The following is a 23,990-nucleotide window of genomic DNA, read 5'->3' as shown; positions in this document are numbered from 1 at the left end:
TAATGAGAGAAATTTGAGTTTTTTGTAGAATATGCATATAAAAATTGTTTTTGAAAATTGTGGTACATGGTTGATGTTGTAGATATTATGTGCAATCATGACTTTTGTAGATTAAGAGACTGGACGTTTTTATGTGCTTAAAAACATGGTTTAATACCAGTCATTAATAAAAAGAATTTAATGCTGACAAAAATATTAATTTGATTTGTTGTTACTTTTGTGTTTTGCATTCTTTGTTCCAGAGTTTTTCATGCATAGGACAATATCCACTTCTTGTTGCTATTATTTTTCTAGCTTTTGTTTGTTTACTTGTTATTTATTTGTTTGTGTATATTTGTTTGTTTTTATGAGAGTAGGGTCCAAAATCTCTATATGTTTCTGTTTCCTGCTAGTATGTAAATGGCTGGTTTCAAAATATTCTGATGAATTTTAAAACATTCCATGTTGATCATGTTGCTGAGGATATCCTTTCCTTCTCTCTCTTACAATCTCTCTCCCTCTCTCATTCTCTCTCTCTCTCTCTCTCGCTTTCTGCCCCCCCCCCCCTCTCTCTCTCTCTTTCTCTCTGTCTCTTTCCCCTCTCTTTTTCTCTTTCTGGTACTTACTACCATTGATACCCTCTCTCTGTGATCATTCGTTTCCTCTCTTTCCCCCTTTCTATATCTTTCTTTCCTTCTTTCTGTTTCCCTTTCTGTTTCTTTTCTTTCTCTATTCTTCTATCCTTTTTTTTCAATAACCCCCTCTTTCGCTTTATCTCTATCTCATCCCTCTCCTCAATCTCTCTTATACACTATTCCCGTTTTTCATGTCAATCTTTTTTTTTTTGCCCTCTTTTTCACTGTCTCTGTCTTCTCATTGTAAATCAAATGCAATCCGTGAAGTGGAAAAGCAATCATCATTAATTTATGAAAACATCACTTTGATGATAAAAACTTGCGCAGAAAGGAGACATAACAATAATAATAATACAAATTAATTAAAACATTGTTATACATTTGCAAAAATACTGTTTTTATTCGAATTTAACAAAAAAAATCACGTCATTTCTTGAGGTAAGCTTGTTTACGTATTAATCTTAGTTTCCTTTGGTTGCAGTAGTTTCCTTCACGACGTTCCATCCAATCCAGTTTAGAGGAGAATCGATGTAGAGATAGCTCAACCAGGCACCCCCACTAATCTCTGAACTACATATTACGCCACACTTTAGTGTACTTTGATTTCAAGTTCTCTCCTTTCCTTTCAAATTGTTGGTACAATTTTAGATAGTTTTCTTCCTGCAAGTGCACTTTTATTGCTGCTTGATCTATTTCTCGTTAACTTTTCGTATTGTCTTGCAGCTTTCTGCACTCGGCATCTCTGCAATTCTCGAACTTCCTCCTCAATTTTGCTCTTCTGATTGTCCTCATTATTGGTTCTCCTGCTATCTGCCCTTCATCAAATTAGTTGATCTGTTGCTTCTTTGATAGTTTTCTGGCTTTCTCTCCCCTCCATCAAATTAGTTGATTTGCTGCTTCTTTCAGAGATTTTCTTGCTTTCTCTGCCCTCCATCAATTTGTTGATTTGCTGCTTCTTTCAGAGTTTTCTTGCTTTCTCTGCCCTTCATCAAATTAGTTGATTTGTTGCTTCTTTCAGAGTTTTCTTGCTTTCTCTGCCCTTCATCAAATTAGTTGATTTGTTGCTTCTTTCAGAGTTGTCTTGCTTTCTCTCCCCTCCATCAAATTAGTTGATTTGTTGCTTCTTTGAGAGATTTCTTGCTTTTTCTGCCCTCCATCAATTTTGTAGATTTGTTGCTTCTTTGAGAGTTTTCTTGCTTTCTCTGCCCTCCATCAAATTTGTTGAGTTGTTGCTTCTTTGAGAGTTTTCTTGCTTTCTCGCCCCTCCATCAAATTAGTTGATTTGTTGCTTCTTTGAGAGTTTTCTTGCTTTCTCTCCCTCCATCAAATTTGTTGATTTGTTGCTTCTTTGAGAGTTTTCTTGCTTTCTCTCCCCTCCATCAAATTAGTTGATTTGTTGCTTCTTTGAGAGTTTTCTTGCTTTCTCTCCCTCCATCAAATTTGTTGATCTGCTGCTTCTTTGAGAGTTTTCATGCTTTCTCCCCTTGATCAGATTTGTTGATTCGTTGTTTCTTTGAGAGTTTTCATGCTTTCTCCCCTTGATCAGATTTGTTGATTCGTTGTTTCTTTGAGAGTTTTCTTGCTTTCTCCCCTCCAACGAATTTGTTGTTCTGTTGCTTTTTCGAGAGTTTTCTTGCTTTCTCTCCCCTCCATCAGATTTCTTGATCTGCTGCTTCTTCGAGAGTGTATCTGGCTTTCTCTGCCCTCCATCAAATTTGTGATTTGTTGCCGCTTCTTTGAGAGTTTTCCAGCTTTCTCTCCAGTCCAGCAAATGTGTTGATAGGTTGTTCATTGGAGATTCTTTCTGCCTTCTCTCCCATCACCAAATCTGTTGATTTCTTTTTCTTCAGAGGTTTTCTGCTTTCTCTCCCCTCCATCAAATTTGTTGCTTTGTTGCTTTTTATAGAGTTTTCCTACTTTTTCTCTCGCTCCATCAAATTTGATGATCCGTTTTTTCAGCAGTTGACACTTTTCTCACAAGACCTCCCCCGGTCTAACTATGATGGTGCTCTTATTTGCAGGTTTTTGCATTTAAATGATAATTCTGATGCTTAAAGGTCACTCCTGTGCTGCCCTGAGCTAATTCTCTGTTTCTCCCTTGAGGGTATCCTCCCCTCCTCTAACTGATACTTTAGGCCTCTTCATCCAATCCCATCATCTTCCTCTATGACCTCTCCGTCGTTTCTCCCTCCTCCCTCCTCATTGGCTCCTTCTTCTCCATCCTCCAGCATTAGCTCCTCTCCGCCCTGCTCTGCTTCCTCTGCATTGGGATGCAGGGCCTCGACTGCAAGGTCCATCCCCTCGTCGTTCCGCATCGCAAGGCCCTGTAGAGCTTCTTCTCCTGCCACACCCTGTCCAGCATCACCGTGTTCTGCTTCCCCATCTCCTGCCTCGTTACCCTCCTCCCTCCCTTCCTCCTCTGCTTCATCAACCACCTCCTGGTGTCTTTTGGCCTCTCCCCTGTCTTCCTCAGCAACATCCTCTACCACCTCCGCATCTGCTTCTCCCTCTGCACCTCTCTGCACCTCCTCTCCATTTGGCTCCTCTCCTTCATTGTGAAGCAACCAAGCATCGTCACCTTCTTCCTCCACTTGGCCCTCCTCCCAGACTTCCTCTTCCAGCCCCTCTTGACGTCTTTCATCCTCTACTTCAGCATCGCCCTCTTTCTTCTCCCCCTCTGCTTCTTCCGCCTCGGACAAGTCAGTTAGGAAGTCCTCATCTCCCCTCTCCTCCTCCTCCTCTTCCGACTCCTGTTCCTCCTCTGTATCCGCCTCCAGCAACTCGCCTGCCAGCCGAGCCACTGTCATGTGCTTCTCCTTGATGTGAACCACTCCAGGGAGCATCTCCTCCATGTCACCTGGCCTGTCCTTAGGATCTTCCTTGCAGCACATGTCACCCAATGTGCGGAGGCTATCGTCCTTGATGAATCCCCCGATGCAATCCAGGATGATGCCCACAGAGTACACATCAGAAGCCACTGAAGTGGCACAGCCCTTCAGGACTTCTGGTGCGGTATGGATAAAGTAGCCCTTTGCGTGAGTTGACATGGATCCATTGGACCCTGAGAAGTAAGGATATGTCGCTATGCTCACCATACCCAAGTCGATGATGACTGCCACCCAGCGGTTCTTCCTGTACTCCAGAAGCACGTTGTCATCCTTGATGTCATTGTGCAGGAGAGAGCGGCCATGGAGAGCCATCACACCTCTGATGATGTCCTCACCAATGGCTACCAAGTTCCACTTCTGGACATCCGGCTCAGGATCACATCCTTTCCTGGGGATGATGGCATCATAGAGCACGTAGGACTTGCCCTGGATCTTATCGCCGATGAATTCCGTGACAAGGCAGTGATCTCCATTGATCATCACGGTCCCCAAGAAACGAGGGAAGTAGGGCGAGGTAGACATCACGAGACCAGCTTGGGCTTCCTTCTCGTAGCGGACGTTGCGTCGCTTCCTGTCGGATTCCTCCAGTTCAGCCGTCAGGTTCTGCTTGACTAGCGCCCTCTTGATGGCCACAGGGTCTTTCTCTCCATTGAGACGTCCAAGCATCACCTCACCATAGCCACCCTTACCCACAAACTCCAGGATGGTCTGACCCGATGCTGAGGAATGGTTGAAGGACATCAGGTCCTGGATGGCCAGTTCTTGAGGTGAGACGAAGTTGAGGCAGGCAATGACGACCCGGTCTACGTTGGTCTTGGCCTCTCGCATGAGTCTCAGATCTGTGATCTCTTGCAGCCTGATGGGAATCAATTACATTATTTTGTTGAAGATAAACTTGAGTTCTGGTAAAAAAAGAAAATAAATTCTCACAGAATCAAATGAAACTTACACTGAATGTTCAACATTACAAATAAATGTCATTGGCCAAACAATTTTGGTAGAAAATGTATACTGGCTGATAAATGAGCATAGAATGATAAGGAAATCAAGGCAAGTAGGCCCGACACCATTTGTGTAGTCCCATATACATCTTTCTGTGTACAGTGCTTGTTACTTTACCAAGACTGGGCCAAATTTCTTATCATTTTGATGACTCCGGAACCTTGCAGTCATGCTACATGATCAACTTTTTCTGATCCATTCCACAACGTTTCTTTCACAATTGAATCGGCATGTGTTTGCTATCTGTTGTTTCAAATCTTGATTTTGAAAAAGAAAATACGTATATATAAATTTCTTACTTGTCATTGATCCCTTTGAGCTGACTGATCTGTTCATTCTTGAGAGCTATTATCTGAGTGTTAAGAGCGATGTCATCAGTCTTTTGAGCGATGTCATCAGTCTTTTGAGCGATGTCCTGCTGCATATGACAGAGCTTCTCCAGAAGGACCTGATTCAGACGCTCCACATACCCCCTCTTCCTCTCCTCTAGCTTCATCTTCTTCTCCATCTCCTTCATCAGCTTCTCTGCTTTCACCTTCTCCTTCTCCGCCTTCACCTTCTCTCTCTCCGCCTTTGCCTTCTCTCCCTCCGCCTGCTTCTTCTCCCTCTCCGCCTCCTTTCTTCCATTCGCCATCTCCTTGTTCTTCTGTGACATCTCCTTCACCATCCTATTCGCTGCTTCACTGCCATCCTTGAGCTTGATGATCTGCCTTTCCAAGATAGCTTTGTCCTTCTGCAAAGAGCTATAGACGGAAGCAGCGAAAACCAAGAGCTTTAAAAAAATACCCATTTAAAGCAAAATCTGGTAATCCGCTATACAAAGTACCACTTTTGTATAAATGGTCTTTGCACGGATAATTTTGTTTTCTTCTTTTACTTTGAAAAAATATTACTATCCTTTTCAGATATCAGGGCCTAAAGTAATTAGGTCAATTTTCAATGGCATTCAGAGGCACATGCTTTTTTAATGTTAATAGAATAATTGTTTTGAACTTGAACCGAAGTTTCTTTTTGTAAATATTATGTTATATAATTCTTTATCTTTTTATTTAGTGTAACATACCAAAGCTTTGTATTTAACCCCAGAACATATTTTATCCTAGATGCAGAATTGTTTGTAGCTTAAGTATTTATTCAATAGTTATTCATATTAATTCATTACATTCCTATTCATTGTTAAGATACTTTTGTGTGCTAGTGGTACTAGACACGATTAGCATTTAATGATTTTTATATTGATGTACTTTTTGTTTCGATAATAAAACTTCAAACTCAAACTCATATCATTAACTTCTCTAGAGGAATTTCCTTTGAAAGATTTTCAACATCTTGTTGCCAATTTAATGTCCTATTACTTGACAATGATTGCACTTTCTACTTATTTATGAGTTTAAATCTTTAGGTTTAATAAGTGTGAAAATGATTTATTTTTCAAACCAGTTAGCATTTGTGATAGACATTATTTTGAACACCTATTTGTTCAACCAAATGTATAGTTTAGAAGAAAAAAATATTTAAACATTTAAACAAATTTAATGATTACCGAATAGTGGAACACTGCTTGGTAAGCTGGTCGGCAAAATGAGTTTCCCACTCTTCAGTTTGGTAATTCTAAGAGAAAAACAATAACAAAAACAATCAAATAAAGAAACGTATAAACATAAAGTTCTGAACATATGTAGAGAAAATAATTTTGTAAAGGAAGAAAAATCTTCTTTTTTTGGGGGGGGGGGGGGTTTAAATAAATGATCGCCGACTGCTACCTTTTTTCCTAAATTCCTGATTTTTTTTTTTAATGAATGAAGAAAGGAGAAAACTGAAGAGCGCTTTAATGAAGAGGGTGTGGGAGAGAAGAATGAGGAAGGAATATCTGAGAGAGAGAGAGAGAGAGAGAGAGAGAGAAAGAGAGAGAGAGAGAGAGCACTAGATAGAGGAGAGAAGAGAAGATGGTTAAAGAGGTGGGAAGAGAGAAAAATGAGAGAGTGAGAGAGAGAGAGAGAGAGAGAGAGAGAGACAGCTGAGAGAGAGAGAGAGAGAGAGAGAGAGAGAAGGGGAGGGGAGGGGTGGGTATGATTACGTTTCATATTATTTCTAGAACGATGGAACTCTTCGTCAGTTTTCGGGCGCAAAAACAGAAGATGCACGAACCTCATCAGGGGCGACGCCCACTTTGTTGTTATTCTCGACTCCACCGCACAAGCAGAATCGGTGCCACCACTTCCTCTGCTGTTTCTTGCACGCCTTGAAGACACGATCCTTCCTCAGGTCACCCAACTGATCTTCCAAGGTCTGTATTGTGAAAAGAATGAATGAATGAATGAATGATGAAAGGAAGGAAGGAAGAAATGACTTACTGACTGACATGCATGAATGCATGAGTGAATAAACGAATAAAAATGAAGAAGTAAATGAATAAATTAGTGAGAAAAAAAGAGATGAATAAATAAATAAACAAATAGGTAGGAACAAATATAAATCAAATAATTAATAGATATATTAAAGAATAAATAAACGACTGAACGAATAAAAATTAATGAGTAAATGAATGAATTAGTGAGGAATAAAGAGATAAATAAATGAATACATAAATGAATATAAACCAATAAAATCTAATAATTGATAAGTAAATGAATTAATGAGTGAATGAACGATACATAAATTAAAAAACAAATGAAATAAATTATAAAAATAAGTTACTAAATAGATTAATAAGTTGAAAAATAAATCAGAGAAAAAAAAGACCTCACCTTGAGTGTTGTCTGAGTCTGATCCTTCTCCCTCTGGATCTGCCGGATCTCAGTCTCAACCATGCGGACATCTGCCTGCTTCTCCTCCCGAGCAGACACAAGTCCCTTCGCCAGAGCTCCGGCGGGGGTGTCCTCTGTGGAACCGGTCAGGGATTTAGCGGCTTCTTGGAGAGCTTTGAAGTCCTACGTGAAAAAAAGGCCACACAAAAATTAAACAATATTATTGTGAACAGTTCAACAAAATAATAATTATGGAAAGTTCCGATGCCTTTAGTTAATAATGAATATACATCGCGTCATTTTCCCTACTTTCAAATCGATTTCAGGCCGGGTATGTGCAATACCTCCTAATCCAATATTTTATAAGAGAAGTTTTTATTCGTTGCAAGTGATAAGGTTCCCCATTTTGCATAAAATTCGACGCAAACTGTCCAATGGTTTTAGGTTAATCGAACAATTTTTAATCATATTCTTTTTGATCATCTGACAAATTCAATGTACTTTTTCCCTAAGCATCTCGTTTATTTTCGTATAATTTAAAATCTATAGATAAGGATCCATGGACCAACTTACAAATAAAGATTAATGTTTCTTTGGACATGTAACAACAACAAAAACAGGCTCACCCTTTCAGCGTGTCCTACCTATGATAACAAAGTCTGTAAGGTCATAACGTGTTCATTATGTTTTTTGCAATTTCATGTGTTCATTTTTTTTTTTTTTTTTAGCTTTTTCAATGTATTTATCATACCTATGATTGTACATGTATCTTTTGTCATCATTACTACCATATACCTTATGTTCCTATATTGTATGATGAGTTATAATTATTACCATGTATATTGTGTTCAATTGTGTTATTTTCGATAAAGTGGAAATAAATAAACTTAAAACTTGAAATGTCTAAATGTTAAACTTACCTTGAGCTGTGCATCTGCTACTGCAAGCTGTTGTTCAAGACTCTGTCGGGTGCTCTCTCCGGCCTTTACGAAGTAAAATGAAACATGAAATCAATTTTGTTGGTGTCTTTCAGACAGAAAAAAATATTTGTTGTGCCTGCTCTAGCATACTTGTTTTGATTGTAATAAATACATGAGAAAAACTTTTATCATACGATGAACACATTAATAAAACAAACCTTGATTTACAGCAACATGATATTAAATCTATATCTGTCATGGTATTTCTAAGGCGGGGAAACACAACGCAAGCAGCAAACAATCTCTGGGGATTATCAACAGTAATTTTTATCATAATCTTATCATCATCATCATCATCATCATCATCGTCATTATTATCGTTATCATCATCTTCGTCGTCGCCATCAACATAATTGATTGTCATTATTATATCAATATCAACTTACTCATTACTATCGTCGTCATCATCATCATCATCATCATCATCACCATCACCTTCATCATCATCACCATCATCATCATCATCATCACCTTCATCACCATCATCATCATCATCATCACCTTCATCACCATCATCATCATTACCATCATCATCATCATCATCATCATCCTCATCATTACCATCATCATCATCATAACAATCACAATAAAAACTACATGTATCATTAATAGCCACCTTCTCTCTCTCTATCATCATTCTCATCATCATCATCATCCTTATCGTCACCATCATTATCACCATCATACATGACAAGTTAAACCTTCATCCACCCTCTTACTATCTATCATCATTATCGTTGACTTTATCATCATCATCATCATCATCACTATTATCACTATCGTTACCTAAATGTTTAAAAATAGTTGTACCCTCAGTCAAACTCCTATTATAATCTGTGATAATCATCATCATAATTATCATCATAATCATCATCATCATCATCATCATCATCGTTTTTTTTTCTTTAAAATTTAAATTATTGGTTTTTTCCCCCAAGTTATTGGCAATCCTAAGTTAAGGTGTTTATAGAAATAAAACAAAATAATCCCTACCTCGATGATAATCCCGTCATCACCGTTGTCCAGGACAGTCACTGGGACAAGCTGGTTGGTTGCCGTAGCAATCGCATCACTAGCCCCTTCTGCTAGAGCAGCGCGCATCTCAACGGTGGGCTGGTCGTCAGGCACGCCGGCCGGCTGGCGGCGGGGTCTGTTGGCTCTGCGCTGGATGCTCTGCTGTTCTGTCTCCTGAGTTAACCCAGGAATGTTAGGTTTGTCCTCCATAATTCTAAAGTCTAAAAAAGTTCCCAAATATCAAGAATAGTTAAAATATCATGTGTTCTATGATTGCATAAAAACACAACAGAGAGAGAGAGAGAGAGAGAAAGGGGGTTTACTCATTAGCTTTATGCTTCAACAATTATTCATTATTGCTTAGAAATAGATGACTTTAACGTTATCTTGTTCATAATTATTACACTATTATGATTCAAAGAGTTATAACTAATAAAACTATTTATCTACCAGATCAGTATTTTTAAAATTCACCGATTTATCTCTTATTATGCACACAAGTAACGAATTGTTCTTCGTTTCCATACGCGTAATTTATATATTAATAATAATAATATGGTTATTTATATAGCGCCGGTATCCGTTAGGTTCTGACACCAATGGCGCTTTACACATTATTACCCTGGTCGTAGCCGATCGGCCAAAGTAACTAGCGCTCAAGCTCTCTCTTTTTTTACTCCGCTAACGTTCAAATTATTTCACATTTATTGAGATAAACAGTACAAATATTTGCATAAAAATACGACAGGAAGAACTTACATAAGTTTCCCGATGGTTTCTTGATCAAGATCTTAGAAATCTCTGAAAAAATCCTCCAATTATTGACAAATAAACGCTAAGAATTCGTAAGAGTTGCAAACCGTATGAAGATCAATAAAGATTTAGCGTATACAACTAATGGGAGTATATTTAGCGCACGTAACCAAGGTATGACGTCATAATCAAAACTTCTGTCCAATCCCCGCGCGCTGCCTTATCAGCGCTCGCGCATGGGCAGTCACCTTTTTTTTTATTACGCTGTGCGTACCTACAAACAATAATGTAAGGCGGATCACTGTGTAAACATGGGATATATTCCCTAATTTAGCATGTATAGGTCTATTGATATAGTCTACAGAAGAGGGCACACCTGATAAAATTGCAGTGTTGCTTAGCGATATTTCCGTACAATACTCTCCTGTACACGCGCGTTATAAGCAAGCTGGGTTTAAACGTGTACCTGAAGAGAGTAGGGGGGGGGGGGGGGCTACATAATCACGTATTAACCATATTTCGTCGATCGAAGTTGTGTTGTTGTTGTTGCTATGCTCTTTACAATTTTGTTTTTTATCCGTATTTAGGAGAGGACTCGGGAATATAGACCACAAATTATATAATGCTATATCTTATATCCTATAAAAGAACATGTACTAGGCCTACTTTTTTAATATTTTAAACGATTGCCATGAAGATCGAGACTCAAGTTATATCTCATAAATAATAAGAATAATAAGAATTGTTTTACTTTTGTTATCGTTTATTCTGCGCCAGGCGAAGCGAGGACCGAACATTGAATCTTTGGACGTGTGGCAAATAGAAATGTCGCCCTCTTTCACTTGATGGTAGTGTATGGTTTGGAAGAAAGTCATCTAATAGCGGCTTGTGCAGGAACGGGTGTGGTGATGGTGGGTGGGGGGGGGGGGGGGGGGAGGGGGGGGGGGATTAAGCCTAATTAGTGAGTGAAGAGTGAGAGGTTCACTCAGATTGAGAAGAAGAGAGAGAGAGAAATAGTGGGTAAGAAAGAGAGAGAGAGAGAGAGAGAGGAAGAGAGAGAGGAGGAAGAGAGAAAGGAAGAGAAAGAGAGAGAGAGGAAGAGAGAGAGAGAGAGAGAGAGAGAGGGGGGGGGGAATAACAGCTAGATACACAACATAGAGATATATACTTAAGTGTTTAGTAGTATATATCTCTGATACACAACAACCAGCATTGCACAATCGTTGATGATGGGAAATCCCAATCATCCACACACACAAAAAACGCGCACACGCATGCGCATTTCCTGTGCCGATAATAGTCTTTGAGCGCAGACTCTATTTTTGACCCTTTAATGAAGCACGCCAAAACTGCTTGATAACGGGTTACATAATATACAGAAAAACCTATATGACATGTAATTGTCTGTACCTGTAGACTCTTGTCAAGCTGTTTGGGCTTACCTCATTAAAGGGGTCTAATATAGAGTCTGTGGTCAAAGACTATTATCGACACAGAAAATGTTCATCCTTCGTGCCTTTTTTTTGGATGTTTGGGATTCCCATCGACATCAACGATTGTGAAATCCATGTTGGTCGTGCATTATCTATCAGGCTGATTGTGTAATACCTGTACAATACATGTACTATATATAGTAGCTTTGTGTATACCAGAAGCATTTTCACACCATTTCTTGTGACAGACGGACCTGGAATAAATTAATTTTTTTCTATATGTTAATTCATCAATAATGCCTGAAAATCTACATTAATATTGTGCATTCGTTAATTTTTCCTCGCATCGATTCCTCATCACTTACTTATCAGATCATGATCATGGAGACGATGCTATTTTGGGGCATCGTGCTTATTGGATGTTTTTCATCATGCAGCGGATCAGTTTCAAGCACATCGCGATTTTGTGTGATAGAAAATCGAGTGGGGAGCATTGGGTTTGGGGGCCTGTTAGCTTTTAGATCAAATGATGTGGCTTCTCCAGTTTCCGTGGAAGTGAGCTACGAAGATGGGGACCCCGCCTCGGCAGGGTGGAGCCCCTGGAAGACTCTCGGAGCTCCGTTGGCCATCCCGCCGCTGTCGAACCCTGTGTGTGAATTTACAGAACGAAATCAAACCCAGGTTTGTCTCTTTTATCCGTATTCGTACTGATTGAAGGGGGGGGGGGGGCAGCTCCATCAGACTGCCTTATTCAATCTGAGAGGGGCCCATTTTACTTTTAAGCAACTGCCCCCACCAAATAAAATTAAAATGTAGGCCTAATTTATTTCTAGTTCGATACTAATGACTTACAAAGAAGTTGCTGAAATGACATGAATTTACATGAATAATAGTTTTGTATGCGGTTGTTGAAAAATGAAAGAAATACCATATTTATAGTTTGGCAAAATCCCCAAACTGTCCCTTTTACAAAGAAAAGGTGCCCCCTTTTACTTCAGATAAGCGCCCTTTTTAAAAATTTATATAGGTGCCCATTCCACATTCTTATAAGTGCCCATTTACATCTTATAATTGCCCTATTCAATCTGAAAAGTGCCCATTTTACTTTAACAAGCGCCTTTTCAAGTAAAATGATATTTGACAACAATTTATTTTCACAATTCCACATTCAGTAGTGCGGTGTATATTGGACAAAGATTTCAACCCATGTCTTGATCAGGTAATAAAATGCCCTCGCATTAATATCATTATAATGTAGATATTTGTGCAAGCATCCGATGGGCAGGTCTACTCGGCGATTCAAGACACCCTTAATTTCTTGAACTTCTCCTCGTGGAAGAAAGTTGGTTCCAACTCCATCCCGGTCATCTTGTCCAAGCGATCCACGCTCGTCGATTCCGTATCTGCAGTCTGGTATAGCAAGCAACTCATGGTTTTTGCTCGCTCGATCAGTACTAGTTCAAGGCTGTATTGGTGTAAAGGTATGTACAGTATAGAGAATTGGTAAGTTGATAGTGATAACAATGATGATGATGATGATGATGATGAAAAATAATGTTAATAATAACAACAATTATGATAGATCTTGGGTCTTCTATTTACCTAGGGTAGCTACCTCAATATTAATACTACTCTTTCTGCGGACCCTGCGATTGTCATTAGGCCAGCATTGCCGGGAACCTGGGTCGAGAGTGGCAAATGTGGATTAATGTCTTCTTAAACAACATTAATACCGGGCTGAGATTCAAACCCTCAACCTTTGGATTTAGAGTCAAGTGAATGAACCACTCTACCACAACACCTAATAAATCCCACCTATCAAAGCACAGATAAAGTTAGGTGATAGAGCATTTGCTTGTGAAGCCCCAAAACTCTGGAATAACTTACGATTAGAAGTCAGAAAATCACCATCTGTGAATATCCTTAAATAAAAAATGATAGCACATCTTTTCAATTAACTGTAAATCTAGGTATTATCAAGAGCACTTGTAGCGTAGAAGAATTATACTTAATGTCACTGTCAGGCGAGTACGCAGGATTTTTTCAAGGGGGGGGGGGGGGGTAAGAGGTCACAGCCGACCGCTGAATAAGAGGGGGGGGGGGGGGGGGGGGTAAGAGGATTTTTTTTTTTTTTTGGTCTCGAAATTTAAAAATTTGACATTTTGCTCCGTTGGGGGGGGGGGGGGGGTTGTAAAGTCAGCTTTTTTAGGACAGCCATTGGAAATTTTTTTTTTTTTTTTAATAAATAAAAACAAAACAAAAAAAATCCAAAGGGGGGGGGGGAGGGGGGGGGGTTTACGCACAGAAAAATACCAAAGGGGGGGGGTTTAACCCCCCCCCCCCCTGTGTACACGCCTGGTCACTGTGTCAAGTGGGAAATTCTAGACGCCATTTAATGCCCGGGATAATCATATTTATAGTATGGACGGCCATATTTTGTGCCACGTCACGCTTCGTGTCGTTTTCTTCATTCACCAACATCCCATTCGTTTTGCATGCAGAGTTTGTGAGCCCTATTTACATGTAGGTCCCTTCCAGGCGCGTACGCAGGGAGGAGGGGGGGGGGGGGGTAACTCCCTCCCCTCTTCAGTTTTTGTTATGTGTGTATTTAGGAGCACCCCCCCCCCCCTGCTATATGTAGCGTCACATGGCAATAACATGGCAGATAAATAATCATCATTACTGGGTCTAATAATTTACAGTAAACTGAATATGAACCTGGGCCATTTTATATATACATTGTATCTCTCTCTCTCTCTCTCTTGACATTTCCTTCCTTTTCCTCTTGCTTACTTCCTTCTAATGACTCTGTCACACCTTTCATTATTTGGCTTCGTAGTGCTGCGAATTAATGTCAAGCCGTTTTTAATAACATTAATTCCTATTTCCTGATGTCAAGAAATCGAATTCTTGATATCCAGATTTACCGTTGCTTTATAACAGAAAATCATTTCTTGATATCAAGAATTCATTTCTTGATATCAAGAAAAAGGAATAAATGTTAAAACGGCTTGCCATAAATATGCAGCAATACGCAAGCCAAATACGCAAAGGTGTCGATCACTAAGGCATTAATTACCACGGAGTATGTATAATGTGCATGTTTATACCTATATCAAAGCGAAAATACTGATATCTCTGAAATGATTCTTCGATCTCCCTCCCCTTCTTCCTCATCTTCTTGTTCCTAGTAGTAGTTTGCATAATTTCAAATGATTACTTTCTGGTTTCTAGGACAATCGGTATATTAAAATGAATCAAGAAATATTAGAATTAAAAAACGTCAAACAAATAGTAAGCAGCTAATAACTTCAGATGTTTGTTTTACTACGATTCAAATTCGAGCTATTTCAAATAATAACATATTAAGTGCTTTTGCATTATCTAAAAATCCCGGCTAAAAATGCTGTCAAATGTAACAAATTCGCGCTACTGGGTTCCCGCGCAGTTATAATACGTATTTGCTATGAGGTCATTGTTCTGAACGCCATTCGCCCCCTCTTTGTTTTCATATTTTCTTAAAATATTATTGTGCAAGCATATTCTGGGTGGCCAAACGCAGGTCATCTCGAAGCCGGATTTGAAAATCTGTGAAGGCGGGCATTATTGACGCAAATGTTATACCCTGCATGATTATATTAGTATGGAAGGCCATTTAGGCCATGGCACGCGTCAGGCACTATGAATATGACGGACAAAGAAAGAGGACAAAATATACAGTTCCTCATTCTACCCTCAACAATAATGTGTAGAACAGGTGAATATGCATGTGACACCTATTCTACACATTTTTACATAATAGCAGTGAAGGGATCGATGTTCCTTTGTCTACCACAGCAATTGTTGAGGGTAGAATGAGGAACTGTATATTTTGTCCTCTTTCTTTGTCCTTTATGTTCATAGTGAGGACATGTTCTTCTTTCACCAAATCCGATTTGTTATGCACGCAGTGCTTGTAAGCCCTACCTAGGTCCCTTTTGTTATCCACATTCCTTAACATAATGCATAGGCATAATTTCTAATGTCCCATTAAGGTGACAGACAGCTTCGTTTTCCAAAATCACTCATGTGTGACCGTCCAGGCGCCATTTTTTCTTTGCAGGCCGTTATTGAAGCCTTTCTTTGGCTTACCTATCTCCACTATTCTAAATGCTACAGACTTCTAACGAATTCCTCTGGATAGTCCAAGAGAGGCCCTTTCGTCTGTTATGTAAAAATATGGGCGTCAATGCATGCCAATCGTTCTAATACGATTGCAGTTCTAGTTTCTGTTCTCTTAGTTTATTTCTGCATATATTGTAGTTTTTAACTAATGTGAAATAAATGTTTTTGAATTCTAAATTTGAATAGGCACTCCAACCAGCTGTACTTGGGGTCTTGTCGCTGGAACTGCGCTCATTGGAACAGATGCTACGCTGATCAAGAATCCTTTCACGGCCAAGTATGAAGGATTCGTGATATCTCCTAAAGGGAAGATGTACCGGACATGGCAGCACACCAGTGGCAACAGCTTTAAAGCCTGGAAAGCAATGGCCTGTAAGAACAACTTGCTTTAACCCTTTGCCTACTGGAACAGGGTAGACGCTGTATTAAGCCTATGGGAATGAGATAATTCAGTCGTCAACAAGTTAATTGCGAATTATTTTCCGGGGGCAGTCAAATACATTGCTATACAAACGTGGGCCCAACAAAACATTGCCTGACTTAGTACATAGGTTAGAAGCGAATTGCTTGAAATACATTAGTAGATCGGTATTTTAAATACATACTGTATTAGAAGCACTACCGCAAAATCCCTTCTAGTGCCATCTCAGGTCAGTTGTAGCAGTATGGTCCCGTCACTCGCTGCTTCTGTTGGTTCTGCTGCGCTGTTGGTTCTCTCGTCGAGTCTCTGTCTGCGAAGTGGAAGTTAGGTATAAGCATTCCAGCTTCCTGTTATAAGGTAATTGTTAAGCACTGTTGGAAAGTTGACCATGAGATGGCGTTGTGAAATCAACAATACCCTATAGGGCTGTAAGTTCATCAGTTCATCGCCTTAAAAAAGAACCTCATGCACCCTTTCTTTTCCTTTCAGCTTCACCAACCTTCTCTGTTGTCTCCAGACCTGTCGCTCAAGTAATGGGTTACAACATTCGTAACGGCAAGATCATGATTGGGGGAATCGGAGTGGATAACTTCGTACACAGGTGGGCATGTCCGCAAAATCAAAAATAAATTAAACCTTCATAGTAAACTAAGAATGCATGATATTTTGTGTAAATAACACTGTTCTCTGGCTGTTCAACGATCAATTACGACCAGCTCATAAAAGACAAGTGCTCTACATTTACCTCAGAGTTTACTATGCACTTTCACTTTCTGTTGACTGTAGGATTGGTATTAGAAGCAGATATGTTTACTTCAGTGTAGTAACATTTGTAGCAAACATGTTTTAAGATTATGGTTAACAGGCAAGGTAGCCAAGGGGAAGTGATAGGGTCAGTCATGCCTTCCAAAACAAACCGCGAAAAGAAAAGAGCAAATTTTCCGTTGCTGAATGACAAAAGAAATACAGGAGATACATTCAAACCTTGGGAGAGGTCCTCTCACGTCTTTCTAACTTTTCCCTCTGTGTTTTTGGTAAGATTGCTCAGTGAGGCGCTTGTAGATTGTTCCTCTGTGGCAAAATTGTAATTGTAAATGATCCAATTTAGGTCTTTAGATCGATGGATGTGCATTTTCCAAACCATCTCCTTCCAATCTTCGCTCCTCTAAGGGTCCTTTTCTGCGTCCATGTACCATTCTATAAAAACTTGTTGCAAAGCTCGGGGTCGCATATTTACTGGAACTGCATCTAAAAAAATGGGGCAATATCCCATCTTTCATGTAATCAGCTAATTCCAAACACCAATTAAGAAATTCTTGAAAACATAAATCCAGAAAACAGGGAGATTTCAGTTGGTCTAGCTTTCTGTCTTCGCCTACAAACTGGCTCAGGCGACCCCGGCCGTTCGAAACTGAGTCACGTCTTTTGGATGGAGAAGTTAAAGGTCGGTCCCCAAACGTAAATAATCATATCTGATTAATACACTTCTGTAAAAACCCAGTTACACACACACACACACACCACTCTTCTCGTAACAGTTAAATCTCCTTTTGATTATTATCATACATATTTTCTGTGTGTGATTGCGATAATCAGGTGCGCCCAGGCTACCTGTGACACAGTGGACAATCCTTGGAGTTACTGCACGTGGGGAAACTGGCATCAGACTGGCAGGAAGATTCCATTTGACCAAGGAGGGGTGCAAAACAACTTGGTCATGAGCAGGAATGTACACTTTGGGGTCGAGATCTTTGCAGTCCAAGAAACGAGTGGACAGTAAGTATATCCAGAGACCTAGGATTCTCTCGTTTGTAGGCCGGAAAACGGCACATGGGACCAATTTATTTAGCCAAACGTACTAATTAGCCATCTAGACATGGATAGACTAGAATATTATCAGGCCGCAATACCGACAGCACCTATACCCTTTTCACATCTACCAAATATTGCTTAACCCCGGGAAATAGGTGGGGCTAAGGGGGCTCTTAGCCCCACCAATTCCTTCCTTAGCCCCACCAATTACCCGGGGTAATTTTAGCCGGCTTTCTGTTCACATTACGTTTTGCCAAAGTGGGCTAACCCCACAAATAGTACGGGACTATCTGGCCCTGCAAAATAGCAGGGTTAGCCGGGCAATTGCGGGGTTAGCCGGGCAATTGTGGTGCTAAGCTGCGTAGTGTGAATCCGAACCGGGCTAAGGAGAAGCGGGGCTAAGCAACAGCCAATCACAGACAGCGTGGTCGTGTGGTCGTGAATTTGCATTTATCGCGCGCTATGCATGCAGTTCACGTTACGCATGCGCGGTAGCAAAAGCATTAGTATTCATGAGCTATCGAATAGTCCGGGGCTAAGGCGAACGTAGTGTGAATCGCGTGAAATTTCTTAACCCCGGCTAAGCACATAGTCCGGGGTTAAGAAAATAGATGTGAACAGCAAAAAAAATAGTATGGGGTTAAGGATAGTATGGGGTTAAGGATAGTCCGGGGTTAAGAAAAATAGATGTGAAAAGGGTACTAATAGACCAACAATTGTTTGGTCGAATGTACTCGACACTTCAACAACTTTAAGGCAAATGTACGAAAGGTCTATTCCTTAACGTGCATCTTCACATGATTATATGTTTTCGTTTCACGAAAGGTCATGTAACGCGACCAACCGACTAGACGCGATGACCAGACGATTTGAAGTTAGCCCAATACACATCTGCTATAATGTGAAGTTCCCCTCGAGAAATCATGATTGTTTGTCTTCATGTTGTAGATTATGGCAAACTTGGCAGCCTGGGAGGGATAAGTCTTGGAACGTCTGGAGAAAGATTCCACAAAACCTGACTGGGGCAGCGTTTATCAATAACCCTGTCCTCCGTCTCAACGAAGCTGGCTGGTGGATAGCATATGGTCTCAATTACAAAAATCAGGTGATTATTTGGGTTCTAGGACACCTACCCCCTAGACAGCCACCCCCTGGATAACCACCCCCAGTCAACTACCCCTAGGACAACTACCCCCTAGGACAACTACCCCCAGGGCAACTACCCACTGTCTGTGGGGGGGGGGGGTAGTCACCGGGGGGGGGGGGATTTGTCTGGGGGTAGTTGTCCTAAAGGGGAGTTGACTTGGAGTGGTTATCCAGGGGTGGATGTCCAGGGGGAAGTGGTCTGGATACGGATTATTTTATCATTCAAGACCTTTTAGTGATCATTGGAAGTTGACTAACATTGGTTACATTGAGTTTGTTCTTGTTACGAGAGATAACGTAATCGTGTGTGAGATGGGACCACATTGTACGATACTTGCTCTTGCGACAATTGCTCCGCGTCAATTTCTTATGCTAAGCAAATTCATAATTAATTAAATCCAGGACCCTATACCTAACCCTAATTAGAACCCTAAAGTCGAATTGCAACCTAACCCTTAACCTTTGACGATAAAAAGCCCGGGGGATTGTTGCAGGAACGCTTGTCAGGTCAAAAATCGCACCCTCTTTGAGGTGAAAGCTGTTCGACATCGCTTTTGGTCTATCCAACAGAGGTCCATGAGATAATCAGCAGTGTATCTCTGAGCCAAAACATCTTGGCTTATGGTCTGACATACTTCTTAAAAATCTAAGAGTGCATGAAAAATCCAATACGAATCAGTAACTTTTTGAGGAGATAAATTAAGCCGATAAAATTAAACCTTTATGGAGTTCCTTCCTCGATCTTTGAATTCATTCTGACCATGCATTCCTTGCAGGTTGTTCCGGTTGAGGCTTCACATTCCATGGACATCAGTCCAAATAAGGTAGCTTGGTCCAAGAACCTGGTCGTGTCCTGGTCCATCTCTAGTAACCAGGCTTCCAATATGGACTGGATCGGTGTCTACCCCAAGGGAGGAAACAACGATCAGTACCTAGACTACAGGTAGGTCTGAAAGCTCTATCTTTACCGTTAGTTTGCTGGCACTGGCCCTTGTTCGTCACTGTGCAAAACAGTGTCTTGTTGTGGATGTTTATGTGGTGCTATTTGTTTACCTGACTGCTAAGAAAGTAAAAATGCTTGTTAGTATAGGCAACCAGAGGACCGACGGCTTTAGATCCTCTCCGAGGGACCTGGTAATGAGGATTAATGCCTTACAAAAGGGCACTAACGCATCGACTGGGTTTCAAACCCGGGTCGCCGGATTAAAACCTCCAAGACTGTGAGACTAGCATGACAGAAGAAACTGACAGACCATAGCTATGCTCAAGCCAGATTGTGTGTGTTATGTCCTTTAATATAGAGGGTAACTTAAAAAAAAATCATCAATCTTGGGGTAAATTTGCAAATTTTTGAATTTTTCACTCTACTTGCTGAGTGCATGGTCTTTATATACAGGTTTCACTATTTTTTTGAGTTTTCCACTTTTCTTGAGTGGTCTTTATATACAGGTTTCTTTATCATTATTCTCCAGGTTTGTCCAGGGTGGCCTGAATCCTGGAAAGAACCCAGTCAACATGGGGAAGGTGTCTATGTCCTCTTACCTTCCGAACGGGACTTATCAGGTTCGCTACCTGGTGAACAGTCAATACAAGAGCATCATGACAATGGGTACGTTAAAGGCTCGTTCGTATGAGGCTATTCCCCATATTTTGCATGAATGACATTGGAAGTTTTTTTTTTTTTGGACACACCCGTTTAAACAAATTCCTTATATTAACATAATGTAATATCAATGATGACGATTATGCATATATTAAATGAGGATTCAAGCAATGTTTAGAAAGAAGAAAAAAAGAGATATTTTTTTGTGAAATATATTATGTTCAAAACGGATAGAGAAAAGTGGTGAGTAACACGGACCTGCTGGTTCTTGTAGCTCTTAACAACACATTTCATGCCAATCTCCACATTGCTACCTAAACTATACTTGTCTTGATCAGATGTGACCTTCTACAACGAATCCCGCGAGTCGAAAAAGATGCAACTTTACCGAGGTATATACACCGGTCTGGGTGTTCCTACGGATAACATTGCTGCATGTATAAATGAGACTCTAGAGACTGTCAAGACGTTTGAGGAGTGTTTCCATGCGTTCAAGATGGGAAAGGTAAGGACAAACTACTGTTCCCTCGGTGTCTGGTACGTCGACACCTTCATTAGAATTGCAAAGAATTATTGTACAGGGTACGTGACCCGAAAAGATCTTGCCAAACACATGAATTATGCAATTGCAACAAAATGATTGACACAATGTCATTGGGTTTTAATTTATTGAGTGGACAATGTATTCCTAAATGACATGACACCAAGATTATTCGTTTTGGGTAAGGCGTTTTGATTCTACGGTTATTTCTGTGAGGCAATGTTGTTATCAAGATTTGCAACATTGCTTGAAGTAGCAAGAAATGTTTGCATGGCGACTGAATTCCCATACATCCAGATGTGTGGTGGGCGAGAGAAGCCATTTGTTTTTATTTTTGTAGTTATTATCATTATCATTGTTGTTGTTGTTGTTGTTGTTAGTGTGTTTACATTTTTAATGTTTTTGTTTATGTTTATGTCTATTTTTACCTAGGTTTTCCAAGGTCTACAACTCCTCGGCATAGCCCTTGAAGATGTTGCCAAGACTCTGACAAAATGCAATATATTGTCGATCACTCAGAAACTCCTGGGCTATATCAGTGATCTCCTTAAGTGCATTCTGGGTAATTGTCTTAGTTTTGTCTTTGACTTTATTAAGGAGCTCCGGATTCTGTTTTTGAATAGGTATGAGATTTACGGGGATATCAGGGGTGCCATGAATAGCTTTCAGCAAAAAGCTTATCAGCAAGGTGGGCTGTGTATCGGTAGATTTGTCAAGGGTTGTCTTCTGGTACAGGACTCCCTGATGGTCAATGGTAGTTTGGAGTATGTTAAACTGAATGGCACCGGTAGAATGAACGGGGTGACCGACACTCAGGCTGGTAGCAAGGAGGTTGTTTGTTTGTTTGTTTGTTTGTTTTATTTATTTACCATGTAAAATAACTGTTTACAGATAATAGAATTCGGTTACAATATATAATAATAATACAGAGTAGGAACAATGCATGAGCAAAAAATGTTTGAAGCGCAACGTCCCTATGATAATATCTGGTAATTATTAGGTTTGATAAAACATGGCTTAAAATAAGACATTCTGTAATTACAAAATAAAACAAAATACAAAATCATGCCCCTTAATGTACATCTTCATTGACAAAAAATAGCACTAACATAATGTACTTCAAAAGTTAACAAGCATATATGGAGAGAAATAATTCCTTCAGTATTTTTTAAATAACAAAAGATTATTGCAAGTTCGTATTTCCTGCGGCAAAGCGTTCCAAATGTCAGGACCTACATATCGAATTGATCTGTGGGCTAAAGCACTCCTTGGTGTAAACAAATGAAAATCAGAAGACTGTCTGGTTGGGTAGTTATGAATGTTTCTATTTAGAGTAAAATCGTTACAAAATGATAAAGGCAGTTATTTTTTATTAAGTCTGTACATGAACACTGCAATTTGCATAAAATGAATATCAGTAACTTTCAAAGTTCTCAATCTGAAAAATAATGGGTCAGTGTGATCAAAGTACCCAGAGCCACAACATAGTTTCATTGCTCTCTTTTGCAACCTTAAGATACCATCAGTATTTACTTTATTAATGGCCCATAAAATGTTACAGTAGGAAATACGTAAATGAATGAAAGATTTGTATATAATGAGCAAAATACTAAGTGGAACAAAATGCTTTAACTTGTACATAACACCAATATAACGAGACAAAATTCGAGAAAGATCACGTAAATCTGATTGAAACTGCTAGAAACAAGAAGAAGAAAGAATTCAGCTATATAACCGTGACAAAGAATGATACATGTAATAAATACTGTTGATAATGATAATGATGATGATAATAATAATAATAATAATAGTAATACAATATTAGTAATATTAATGATAAAAATAATAAAAACGATAATAATAAAAGATAATAACAATACTATTCTCGAATTCTCCGCAGTTGTACTCTTTCAATAGTGTTGTAAGTCCATTTATTTTTTCTATTTTCTTATATTATTCCACTATGTAAAAACGACTTATATCCGTGTTTCCTTTATTTTGTTTCTGTTTATCTATTTGTGTATAATATTTTCTATTGTATATTGTTCATGTCCTTTATGTAATGCCAACAACTGAATTTCCAAATGGACGATTAACATTTTATCTGAATCTCTGAATCTGAAAGGAGGGTTAGATTTTATTGAAACCGGTTGATACTGATTCTTAATCATGTGTCCCCCCCCCCCCTTCGTCCTCTCCTCCTTTCAAGTCCTGATAGAATGATAAATGTCACTGATCACAATACATGTTGTGTATAGTTTGTGCAAGGTATGAAGGTAAATTTTAAATATTATGCCTGAGGCTTGTCTCTATTTTTAAAAGTCTTTCATTCTTTCAGAGTTTTGTTTTGCAAAGCTTTCATGTTTTTAAACATGTTGTACCTTTATAAAATATACTCAATTGCAATATAATTATGATCACATACATGTACCTGGTGTGTAGTAGAAAATGTTTGCTTTTTATATTATGCATATTGTTCCAGCTATTTTGGAAATCATGGCTTATGTTCATAGGGATAACAGAACTCTCTCTGATGATGTTATTCCTTGATGATCTAGAATAAATAATTACGCTTTTAAAGTTATGCTTTGTCGGTGTGCTTTTTTCGTTAACAAGAGTTCTTCATTTTTGGTTGCAAATTCCTTTCTTTCTTACTTCTTGTTCTTTTCCTGCTCCTCCTCCTTCTTCTTCAATTATGTTTATAGATTACATAGAACTCACTGTAATCTGTCATGGTAATTATGCTATTCCTAGATAACATAAATCATCTTTTTCTTCCTCTTTTTTTTTCCCTTCTTCTTTCCTTCTTCTTCTTTCATAAAAAAAATATATTTTCTTTAGTCCTATGTTCTGACCAGCCCCCTGGCACCTC

General features: G+C 39.4%; 3 protein-coding genes across 3 annotated transcripts; 2 read left to right on the top strand and 1 right to left on the bottom strand.

Moving 5' to 3' along the window:
* Nucleotides 1-1,937: 1,937 nt before the first annotated feature.
* On the bottom strand, nt 1,938-5,294 carry LOC105443096. Its single transcript, XM_030983508.1, has 2 exons — nt 4,804-5,294; nt 1,938-4,358 (listed from the first exon to the last, which is right to left on the bottom strand). Exons 1-2 carry the CDS (start codon nt 5,292-5,294, stop codon nt 2,756-2,758), a joined length of 2,094 nt encoding a protein of 697 aa, XP_030839368.1. The 3' UTR covers nt 1,938-2,755.
* Nucleotides 5,295-11,662: 6,368 nt separating this feature from the next.
* LOC105443095 lies at nt 11,663-15,878 on the top strand. The gene is made up of 3 exons (XM_030983507.1): nt 11,663-12,112; nt 12,690-12,934; nt 15,782-15,878. Exons 1-3 carry the CDS (start codon nt 11,807-11,809, stop codon nt 15,876-15,878), a joined length of 648 nt encoding a protein of 215 aa, XP_030839367.1. The 5' UTR covers nt 11,663-11,806.
* LOC105443094 lies at nt 15,646-22,902 on the top strand. Its single transcript, XM_030982894.1, has 8 exons — nt 15,646-15,967; nt 16,506-16,617; nt 17,613-17,792; nt 18,777-18,933; nt 19,751-19,917; nt 20,447-20,583; nt 20,916-21,082; nt 21,551-22,902. The coding sequence occupies exons 1-8, from the start codon at nt 15,907-15,909 to the stop codon at nt 21,992-21,994; spliced, it is 1,425 nt and encodes a 474-aa protein (XP_030838754.1). The 5' UTR covers nt 15,646-15,906; the 3' UTR covers nt 21,995-22,902.
* The last annotated feature ends 1,088 nt before the right edge of the window (nt 22,903-23,990 follow it).

Source organism: Strongylocentrotus purpuratus, unplaced genomic scaffold (assembly GCF_000002235.5).
Source record: "Strongylocentrotus purpuratus isolate Spur 01 unplaced genomic scaffold, Spur_5.0 spur5_scaffold_13, whole genome shotgun sequence".
NCBI classification, from domain to species: Eukaryota; Metazoa; Echinodermata; class Echinoidea; order Camarodonta; family Strongylocentrotidae; genus Strongylocentrotus; species Strongylocentrotus purpuratus.
This window is presented reverse-complemented; position numbering and strand designations above follow the sequence as displayed.

Excerpts from the sequence above, each read along its gene's own strand:
- LOC105443096 (XM_030983508.1), bottom strand. The coding sequence starts at position 5,294 with ATGGGTATTTTTTTAAAGCTCTTGGTTTTCGCTGCTTCCGTCTATAGC. Across the intron at positions 4,359-4,803 it reads CTCAAAGGGATCAATGACAA|GCTGCAAGAGATCACAGATC; the intron begins GTAAGAAATTTA and ends GATTCCCATCAG.
- LOC105443095 (XM_030983507.1), top strand. The coding sequence starts at position 11,807 with ATGATCATGGAGACGATGCTATTTTGGGGCATCGTGCTTATTGGATGT. Across the intron at positions 12,113-12,689 it reads CAGAACGAAATCAAACCCAG|ATATTTGTGCAAGCATCCGA; the intron begins GTTTGTCTCTTT and ends ATTATAATGTAG. Across the intron at positions 12,935-15,781 it reads ATGTACAGTATAGAGAATTG|GCACTCCAACCAGCTGTACT; the intron begins GTAAGTTGATAG and ends AAATTTGAATAG.
- LOC105443094 (XM_030982894.1), top strand. The coding sequence starts at position 15,907 with ATGTACCGGACATGGCAGCACACCAGTGGCAACAGCTTTAAAGCCTGG. Across the intron at positions 17,793-18,776 it reads GTCCAAGAAACGAGTGGACA|ATTATGGCAAACTTGGCAGC; the intron begins GTAAGTATATCC and ends TTCATGTTGTAG. Across the intron at positions 21,083-21,550 it reads ATGCGTTCAAGATGGGAAAG|GTTTTCCAAGGTCTACAACT; the intron begins GTAAGGACAAAC and ends ATTTTTACCTAG.